This window comes from Lycium barbarum, chromosome 10, assembly GCF_019175385.1.
Source record: "Lycium barbarum isolate Lr01 chromosome 10, ASM1917538v2, whole genome shotgun sequence".
Classification (NCBI taxonomy): Eukaryota; Viridiplantae; Streptophyta; class Magnoliopsida; order Solanales; family Solanaceae; genus Lycium; species Lycium barbarum.
This window is the reverse complement of record NC_083346.1, coordinates 49,076,570-49,087,253: the sequence shown is the minus strand read 5'-3', so window position 1 is coordinate 49,087,253 and position 10,684 is coordinate 49,076,570. Positions and strand designations below refer to the sequence as shown.

The 10,684-nt window shown below is 36.9% G+C and overlaps 1 protein-coding gene and 1 non-coding gene across 4 annotated transcripts; one reads left to right on the top strand and one right to left on the bottom strand.

Moving 5' to 3' along the window:
• Nucleotides 1–232: 232 nt before the first annotated feature.
• Nucleotides 233–338, bottom strand: LOC132616372 (small nucleolar RNA R71). The gene has a single exon (XR_009573157.1). It is a non-coding gene; the product is annotated as a small nucleolar RNA R71 (small nucleolar RNA).
• A 5,493-nt stretch (nt 339–5,831) lies between these two features.
• LOC132615337 (uncharacterized) lies at nt 5,832–10,316 on the top strand. Of its 3 annotated transcripts, none has more exons than XM_060329921.1 (3): nt 5,832–6,645; nt 8,924–8,999; nt 10,030–10,316. In XM_060329921.1, the coding sequence occupies exons 1-3, from the start codon at nt 6,409–6,411 to the stop codon at nt 10,035–10,037; spliced, it is 321 nt and encodes a 106-aa protein (XP_060185904.1). In that variant the 5' UTR covers nt 5,832–6,408; the 3' UTR covers nt 10,038–10,316. The 3 variants fall into 3 exon arrangements, 2 of the variants coding, with proteins under 2 accessions (XP_060185904.1, XP_060185906.1); XR_009572659.1 differs by having other exon boundaries at nt 5,838–6,415; XM_060329923.1 differs by lacking the exon at nt 8,924–8,999 and having other exon boundaries at nt 5,833–6,645.
• The last annotated feature ends 368 nt before the right edge of the window (nt 10,317–10,684 follow it).

Sequence of the window (10,684 nt, the reverse complement as noted above, 5' to 3'; positions counted from 1 at the left end):
TGGTGATCCAGCTGAAGATCCACACAGTCATTTAATTGATTTTCTGGAACTTGTTGAAACTGCTAAGTATAATGGAGTACCTGCTGAAGCAATAAAGTTGAGACTATTTCCTTTCTCTTTAAAAGGAGATGCCAAGACTTGGTTGCGAAGTTTGCCTCAAGGGTCTATTACCACATGGGATCAGATGACTCGGAAATTTTTAAATAAATATTTTTCTCCTGCTAAAACCACAATGTTAAGATAAGATATTTCTGATTTCTTGCAGACCGACATTGAGTCAGTTTATCAAGCATGAGAAAGATTAAAATCAATGCTAAAAAATGTCCGCACCACGATATTCCTAAACATATGCAGTTGTATATCTTCTATCATGGTCTAAAACCTTCATCTAGAAATGTGATAGATGCAGCTGCAGGAGGTTCTATTATGTGAAAAACTACAGAAGAAACACTACAAATGATGAATGAAATCTCTTAAAATGCCATTCAATGGCCATCTGACCGCGTAGTCATCAAGAAGGCTGCTACTGTAAATCAAGCAGATGCTTTAAATACAATGACACAACATATTATTTTTTCGGCACAAAAATTTGAATCTTTCGAGGTGAATACACAACAGTTAAGCCAAGTTGAGGCTTGTGACATGTGTGGAGGAAACCATCTAAACCATAAATGTCAAGCAAGCAATCACAATGATGAGCAGGTTAATGCCCTCGGATACAAGCCATACTCTTTTGGTAGTCCATTGGCGCAAAAACATCCAGGCTTTCAATGGAGCAATCCAAATGGTGCTGAAAACTCCCAAAGCTTTCAAAAGCAATAGGTACAGGGTTCACCCGGATACCAGAATCAAAATCGCGGGCCATCGAATTTTAGACCATATCAACAAACAAAATCATACCAGCAAAGGCCTCAACAAGCCCATTCAAATCTCGATGACCTATTGTACAAGTATATTAAAGCCATTGATGAAAAAATGGATAGTCAAAATTCGGCTCTAAAAAATTTGGAAATTCAGTTAAGTCAATTGGCAACTCTTGTGTCAGAAAAGATTCAAGTTCCCCTACCAAGTAATACAGAGAAAAATCAAAAGGAGCACCTCAAGGCCATTGCTTTATGATCAGGTAAGAATCTTGATGAACCTTAAACAGAGAAACAAGACCAGAATCAGCTCGAACAACAGGTAGACAAGGGTAAGAATGCTAAAACAATTTCTGAAACATCAGAAGAAAGAGAAGTCAAGAAAAATAATGAAGATATTGAAAAACTGACTCCTTTCCCTGTGAAAATTCCTTTTCCACAAAAGTTGAAAAGAGAGAAGCTCGATAATAAATTTGCAAAGTATTTGGAGATTTTAAAACAAATCCACATTAATATTCCTTTTACTGATGCTTTATTGCAAATGCCTTCATATGCCAAATTTTTAAAAGATATTTTATCAAACAAAAAGAAATTAGAAGAAGTTTCTGTGGTAATGCTTACTGAGAAATGCAGTGTGATACTTCAAAACAAACTACCACAAAAACTCGGAGATCTAGGTAGTTTTACAATTCCATGCACTTTGGGAGGGGTATACTTTGAAAAAGCACTTTGTGATTCTGGAGCTTCAATAAATTTGATGCCTTTTTCTATTTTTAAAAAATTAGATCTTGGTGAGATAAAAAATATAGTTGTTTCTCTTTAATTTGCAGATCAAAGTACTAAGAAGCCTAAGGGAATCATTGAGAATGTTCTTGTTAAAGTAGATAAGTTTATTTTCCCTGTAGTTTTATAGTACTTGAAAAGGAGGAATGTCCTGATGAACCAATAACTTTGGGTAGACCATTTCTTGCTACAGGTAGAGCAATCATAGATGTCCATCAAGGACAATTAATTTTAAGTGTAGACGAAGAAAGACAATTAATTTTAAGTGTAGATTCATTTTTTTTATGCAAAAGATACTAAGATTTTCAGGAGATGAGACATCATCTTCGTGTTTTTCAATTGACGTGATTAGTGACCTTGCAGATGAATTCAAAAATGATCAATTAATTTTAGACTCAATGGAAAGATGCTTGGTCACATCAGGCACCACGGAGAATGATGACCCAACATAAAAGAAGAACCTGAGTTATTGGAAAAAGATTCGATGGTTGATGAGATGCAACCAGAAGAAGTTCAACCAAAAATTGAACTCAAAATTCTCCTGTCTCATTTAAAGTATGTTTATCTTGAGCAAGAATTATTTGCATTAATCATTTCATCTTCTTTGACTGTAGAATAGGAAGATAGTTTGATTGAAGTACTACGAGCACATAAAGGAGCCTTAGGGTGGACTGGTAGACATCAAAGGGATTAATCCAGCTATTTGCACACACAAAATCCTCAGGGAAGATGGCTACAAACCAATAATCCAACCTAAAAGGAGATTGAATCCTGCAATGCAAGAAGTGATAAAAAATGAGATAATAAAACTACTAGCAGCAGGTATCATTTACCCCATTTCTGACAGTCCGTGGGTAAGTCCTGTTCAGGTAATACCGAAAAAATGAGGTATGACTATCATAAAAAATGAAAATAATGAACTCATACCTACAAGAACTTTTACAGGATGGAGAGTCTGTATTGATTACAGACGTCTCAATGATGCCACCAGAAAAAGATCATTTCCTTTACCTTTTATTGATCAAATGTTGGAAAGATTAGCGGGATATAAGTTTTATTGTTTTCTTGATGGATATTCAGGTTATAATCAGATACCAATTGCACCAGAAGAGCAGGATAAGACAACTTTCACATGTCCCTAGGAACATATGCCTACAGGAGAATGCCATTTGGTTTGTGCAATGCACCTGCCACATTTCAACGTTGCGTCTCTGCAATTTTTTTGAACATGAATGAAAAGTTTTTGGAGATTTTTATGGATGATTTTACAATTTTTTGAAAAACATTTGAAGATTGTCTTCACCATTTGACCCTAGTTCTTAAAAGATGCGAAGAGACAAACTTAATTCTTAATTGGGGAAAATGTCATTTTATGGTTACTGAGGGATTTGTTTTAGGACATAAAATCACTGCTAAAGGGATAGAAGTTGATAAGGCAAAAATTGACCTTATAGCAGGATTACCCCCTCCCACAACTATTAAAGGCATTAAGAGTTTTCTCGGTCATGCAGGTTTTTATAAAAGATTCATAAAATACTTTTCAAGGATTTCAAAATCTTTGACTAACCTCTTGATGAAAGATATTAAGTTTAATTTTTCAGGTGATTGTTTGAAGGCTTTTGAAACTCTTAAGGAGAAATTATCAACTGCACTTGTAGTCGTATCCCCTGATTGGAGGCAACCTTTTGAGGTCATGTTTGTTGCTAGTGATATAGCAGTCGGAGCTGTTTTAGGCCAAAGAAAAGATAAAAAAAAAATTTGTCCCATTTACTACGGCAGTAGAACATTAAATGAGGCTCAGCTGAATTATACCACAACTGAAAAAGAATTACTAGCAGTTGTGTTTGCATTTGAGAAATTTTGTTCCTATCTAATAGGTACCAAGGTTATTGTTTTCACTGATCATGCGGCTTTAAAATATCTCTTAACAAAGAAAGATGCCTGACCTAGATTGTTAAGATGGATATCTTCAAGAGTTTGACATTGAGATAAAGGATAAAAAAAAGAATGGAGAATCAGGTAGCTGGCCATTTGTCTAGATTAGAGAACCCCTCTCGTGAGTCTTTTGATATAAAAGAAGAGTTTCTTGATGAACGTATTCTTTCTGTCAATTCAATTGTGACTCAACCATCCTGGTTTGCAGACATTGCAAATTACTTGGTTAGAAAGTGGACACCTAAAGATCTCTCTTACTAACAAAGGAAAAAGCTTATATCCGATGCTAAATATTATCTATGGGATGAACCTTGTTTAGATTTTGTGCAGATAATATCATTAGAATATGTGTACCCGAAGAACAAAGGAACCAAATATTGTACCACTGTCATGGTGGAGCAATCGGAGGACATTATGCAGCCAACCGAACTTAAAGTTTTGGAAGTGGGATTTTTCTGGCTAACGCTTTTCAAGGATGTATGTGCATACGTCACAAGATATGACAAGTGTCAAAGAATAGGTAATATCACTAAGAGAGATGAGATGCCATTATAATCAATCCAGGTATGTGAAATATTTGATGTCTGGGGAATAGATTTTATGGGTCATTTTTCCTCATCTCATTCTCTTGAATATATCCTTGTGGCAGTGAATTATGTTTCAAGATGGGTTGAAGTCATTCCCATAAGGAAAAATTATGCTAGAACCGTGTGTGATCTTCTCAAAAAAAATATTTTTACTAGATTCGGTACTCCACGAGTTATCATTAGTGATCAAGGGACTCACTTCATGAATAGACAAATTTCTGCTTTGCTGTCAAAATATGGTGTAACCCATAAAACAGGAACACCATATCATGCTCAAACTCAAGGGCAAGTTGAGGTTTCCAACCGAGAATTAAAAAGAATACTTGAAAAAATGGTTGGAATCTCAAGAAAAAACTGGGCTCTGAAATTAGAGGATGCTTTATGGGCATATCAAACGGCATTTAAAACGCCAATTGGTACTACCCCATACAAATTAGTCTTTGGAAAGGCTTGTCATCTTCCTATTGAATTAGAAAACAAAGCTTATTGGGCACTAAAAGCACTAAATTCTGAAATGAACTTTGCTGGTAAAAATAGATTTTTCAGGTTATTGAGTTGGAAGAGTTGAGATTGGAAGCCTATGAAAATGCCAAAATTTCAAAGAAAAAACCACAAAATGGCATGACAATTTAATCCGACAAAAAAGTTTCAAAATTGGAGATCAAGTACTTCTCTACAATAGTAGACTCAGGCTATTTCCAGGAAAATTGAAATCCAGGTGGACAGATCCTTACAATGTTACAGATGTTACTCCATACGGAGCAATTGAAATTCATCAGATCAATGGAGAAAATATGTTTAAGGTAAATGGTCACAGGTTAAAATTGTACTTCGAAGGAAATTTTGAGCAACAACCATCTGCCACTCTAATAGACTGATGAAGTTGAGAATTTCTGAGTTGAGCTGATGACGTTAAACTCAGAACTATGGTTTCTTACTTGTAGCCATTGAGGGAGAAGCAATGGAGCCTTATAAGTTTAACATAGATTCGAAAAATTAAATGCTTAACCAATTGATCCGATCAATATCCAGATTATTGTACAACCGTAACATCTCATGAAGGCCTCTATAAAAACAGAGTCATCTACAAAGGAGCAACTCCATGGTGATCGGTAGGCCTAAGTAACTGGTTGGTTAACCATTTAATGGCACAACTCATATGTTCGCAGTGGTAAATTTTTTGGTTTATATGTATAACCATGACCTCATGACTGTTAATGTCTTAAATTAGTTCAGTCTATTACACATAGAATTAGGTGTGGTCACAGTTTCTTTCAAGCTTTCTTCTGTGATCATAAATTTGAAAGCCAAAAAATAAATAAATCAATGAATGTTACTAGTATGTATGTATGTGTATATATATATGTGTGTGTATTTGTTGCATTTAAGCGTGTATACTATTTGATGCTAGTATTGTTTTTCCTTACGTCTTAAGTGTTGCATTACTAGTAACGTTAGTAAGATTTTATTACTTATATATAACTATTAAAATCTGTAGATATTTTTAAAAAAGAAAAAAAAGAAAAAAAAAAGAGAAGATATTTTTAGATTCAAGATATGTACGTATTGGACATGTGTTTAGCCTACAATACTTTCCTTGTTAAAAAAAGGCGGGCGGGGGGGGGGGGGGGGGGGGGGGGGGGAAATACCCCTTTAAAAGAAGCCCAGTACGATGATTTTTTTCCTACACCAACCAATTGAAATTCCCCTGTTTCAACTTCCATCTTCTTCAAACGTTGGAGCCACCATAGAATCACACTTCTACACTAACAAGGTTAGTCATGGAAACTGTTGAGTAGTAATTTCTTCCCCATTTTCACTGATTTCCCCATCTCTACTTATCACCATGTAAGAAGTACATTTCTATTTCTCTCTTTTCCTTTAATTTTCTTGCTTCCTTTCCTATTCCCTGTAAATAGCCACCATCATCTTTTGTTTTCTCTTTATCAAACCCTCAGAGAAAAAAAAAATAGACAGCTTCCTCAAAAAGACCCTATTCATGAGATAGTTGTAGGGTTTCTAAGAAACAACAAGTTGAACAAGTACTGTGGACGAACTCTAAGCGGACAGCGATTAGAGAGTATGAAATAAAACTCTTACCAACTAATGGAGAAAGGGCCTGTGAAATTTTGCACAATATTAGATTTCATGGTTGGGAACATTTTGTGGAACATCCAGGGGAGTATGATACAGATATCGTCAGTGAATTATATGCTAACATCAACAAAGACGCGAAAATCTCGATGCAAGGTAAGAAAATTCCTTTCAATCCTAAAGTTCTGAATGAGATATTCTCTTTGAAGGATATTGATGATGAAGATGTTAAAATTAAGATTAAACAAAAAGATGAGCATTTCTTTAAGGAAGCTCTGAAAGCTATTTGTCCAAATGGTGTAAGGATCAATACAGGGTCACCAAGGAAACCTTTGCACATATCTAGTTCCTGTATACTCGAAACGGCACGACCATGTGGAAAATTTGTAAGTTCTCACCTACTCCCTTATCTGAACACCTCAAATTATAATCGGAAAAGGGTGATGCCAATATATGTTATTCAGAAACATCGACCGATCAATGTTGGAAGAATAATTTATGAATCAATGATCAAGTGTCGTTTCTATGATAAAGAATGTTTGTATTTCCCGTCTACAATCACTCGCTTAGTGAGATTTTTTGGTGTTACCAATGAATAATTTGGATAGAACGGAAAATACTTACATTGCTGGGAAAAAGTATTTAAATAGCTTGCAACTGCCCCGTGGTCCGGATTTGAGTTTATATGAACATGATGTTTCAGCAAGTCCGGCATTGAGTGTGGCAGAGAAAGCAGAAACATTAAATGTGGGTACGTCGTCTTTTCCTATTTCGACCGATATTCTAGTTTACATCCAACAGGTGTTACAAGAACAAGTTGCAATGAGAAAAAAATGGGATTTCTTTGCAAATGAACAAGCAAATAGAGAAGCAACGATGAACTCGAATATAGCACATATTATGTCAGAGTTGGCGGAAGCTAAACTTGATCGAAATATTATTCGTCAAACTCTACAAAATCATGTTGCTGTCACATCTCCAACCCATCTATACAATGGAGAAATTCTTGGGAAATTTTGATAATGATGTCTAGTGTTTAAACAATCAGAATTTTCAGCTATATGCGTTCATAAATCCGGGCAGCAACAATCTTTCTAATGCAGATACTAATTGGTGTCACACTCCAGAACTTTCAATGATGTTGCCAGCACCAATGGTGCCGGATTTGATGCCATTTAGCAACCAATCTGTCTTTCCCGATGTAACTACAACCTTTAGAATTGCTACTTCCGACAGTTCTATGGATTTCCTCTCTGAAGGACCATCGGTTAATGTTCCACACTTGGCAAAAATAATTTTGATGCAGATCTTAAATTTTTTCATGATGATGGCACACGTACTAGTGGACAGTGATGTTGGAGCGTTCATTCGAAAGAATGAATGATTCAAAGTGTGGAGATGATACAATTCTACCTTTTATTCTCCATGTGTAACGACCCGTTTGGTCATTATAGTCTTTCCGGCACTTTCTCCCCTTTCCGAGCTTGGTTAGCTCACTTTTGACCCGGGGGGACCGTTGACACGCTTCTCGAGGTGTCTAGATTTGATTCGGGCGACTTTTTGTGAAATTTGAGCTTAAAGTGAAAAAGAGTTGACTCAAAGTTGACTTTTGGATAACCAGACCTTTTTCGAAAATTTGTCGATTCCAAGAGGTCCGGATGATCGTTTAGAACTTGTGTGTATATCTGGTTCGGTTCTCAATGCACTCGGATGCATTTTGGAACTTGGGTTGGGAAATTGGAAATGAGGTATCGGGGGTTGACTCGATCAACGAGACCTCCGTTGGAAATTCTGAGGCCACGAGTGCGTTCGTAGCGTATTTTTATCTGGGACTGTGTATGTGGTTTATGAGCAGATGGCGTCGGGAGTGGTTCGGGATTTCGGTTGAGACTTAAAAAATTTATTTGGAATCTGGTACCTGGTGCCCGCCAATGCGTCCCAGTGGCACCGCTGTTGCGGTGGGATGGCCGCTGGGCCGGCCAAGTGTTTTGTGCCCAGACCGCCCTAGCGTTCTGGGAAGGCGCTGTGGCGGTGACACCATGGAGGCCCCGATGCCGCTTGGCGGTACAGGCCTGTTATTTCATTAAGTGTGTATTAAATAAGCCCTTAGTCTATCATTTATTTCCATTACGAAAATTTAGCTCTTGGGGACTGTTTTAGAAGAATCTCAGAGAAAACTCTTGGTGATAAGTCTTGCTAACCTCTTTACTAATTCCTTGTTCCTAATCATCCTTAGAATTCTTCTTCCCTTGTTAGTCCCTTAGTAATGGAGGATTCAAAGTTGGTTTTGATGGATTTTCTATCTAGGCTTATTAATGATGAAAATGAGTGAGTTTATGCTAGATTATGATGTATCTAAGGTTATTAAACATATATCTTCTGTTATTAGTGTTGAATCCTTGAATCAAAGAGTTAGGGTTTATACCCAAAATTAGGGGTTTTACTTGAATTTCGAAATTGGGGGAATCTTTAAGTTAATTTAGCAATTAGTTGATGGGTTTTGATCATCTAATGTTTAATTTGATATTTTACCCCCGAGTTTCCTATTTTGCCCTTGTGGGCCCCGTTTCCCCAAATTCTAGAGATGGTTTTGACCTAAATTGAATGATAGCTATATTAGTATCAACCTTCATGATTTCTAATGTAGATTTCGAATATGCCTAGACTTCTTTGATCTTGAGGCTTAGCGGAAGGGCAAGACAAAAGAGTGATTGTTGGTGTTTGCTGTTCGGCCATCCAGGTAGGTTATGGCTTACCCTTGGTGAAACTTCATGTAGCAAAGCATATATTTAGATTATATCATCGGAGAAAGCATGTAAACCTTCGGGTATGAAGTTGGGTTGGATATTGTCTTAGGTTGGGCCCTGTTGCGTGATTGGGCTAGCCACCCCGTTGTGCTGTGACTTGATTGTTCTATTGTGTTGGCTTGATGCCACGTATTATTAGTAGATATTGGGATCTTTTATACCATCTTGATTATGATATTGTAGTATCTTATGGGTATATGACTTGTGTAGTCTTTAATGATATTGTTGGCGTATCCACGTTAGTACTTGTGACATTGATATGTTATTGGCGTACCCATGTTGGTACTTGTGATATTGATCCTAATTATTGATGTTGACATTTGCATTGCACTCATTCTCATGATATACTGTTGATACATTATTGGTACTTGATGAGACACTGTGATGAGCTGGGCTCGATTTTTAAATGAGAGTGATGTGAGAGTCCGATATCCGATGTTAGTTCCGGAATCGTGGATTGAGTGAGTGCATAGACTCTGCGGGTCCCCCAGGGTGGTGCCGGTGAGAAGCCCCGTGGGCAAAGATTCGGGTCTAGTCTGTCTGTTGGGCAAAGATCCGGGATGAGTGGCATTTAGACTTCGCGAGTCACCTTGGATTGTGCTACCGAGACGTCGATACTTCCATCCGGAGTACATGTGTACACTGCATTGCATTGCATTGGCATTCTTACATCATTGCATTGCATTGCATCTTGGCTTATATTGTGATGATCCGGTGTTGTACTTGAGTTGTTTGATTTTCAGATTGTATCTATATTGAGACTTAACATAGATGGGTTAGATGCTTCAACCTAGGTGATGACGGATACTTGATTCTGATTGTGTTTGACTTATACTTATTGATTTATCTGCCTATCCTGCTTTATTGTCTGATTATATTAGCTATACTTAGTCGGCCGATGATACCTACCAGTATTGTGGTTTTGTACTGACCTGCACTTGCTGCATTCCTTTATGAATGCAGAGTTCTAGGTTAGGTTTGCTTCTATCTCCCGTGGCTGATAGTCACCATCAGCATAGCATCGAGTTTCCAGGGTGAGCACGAGTCGTTCGCTGCCTTAAAGACTCCTCTTATTATTATGTCTTACTTTCTACTCTGAGACATAGACAAATTGATGTATTACTATATTCCAGACTTGTATAATTTCACTTAGATGCTCTTGTATGGCTTAGACCAGACCTTGGGGGTATTTTCCTTATTTCCGCACTATTTCTATTATATATTATTGTGAGACTTACGTAATTATTCTTTCCGCTTTATTTATTTATTTATTTATTTATTTATTTATTTATTTATGTCTTTACTTATCGTTGGATTGAGGGTTCGCTTACCAAGGTCGGAAAGATAAGTGCCCGCACGATTTAGTCGAAATGGGTCGTGACACCATGGTTTGAAACTATAGTTTTTCTTTTGATATGATGGTCACCATATTTTTGTGAAAGTGACTAAGAAAGGTTTGGTTGTCTTGGTTGGCATCTAACTAGAACATCTTTTTGTTGTAAATAGCCCATAAAGGGTAGAACTAATGGTCATTATGGTGTTTTGTTGAAGGAAGCACTTTTGGAACTCTTGTAGGTAAGAACTAATGATTGTTATGGTGTTGATTTGTAAATAGTTC

Excerpts from the sequence above, each read along its gene's own strand:
- LOC132615337 (XM_060329921.1), top strand. The coding sequence starts at position 6,409 with ATGCAAGGTAAGAAAATTCCTTTCAATCCTAAAGTTCTGAATGAGATA. Across the intron at positions 6,646-8,923 it reads CACGACCATGTGGAAAATTT|ACTTCTTTGATCTTGAGGCT; the intron begins GTAAGTTCTCAC and ends GAATATGCCTAG.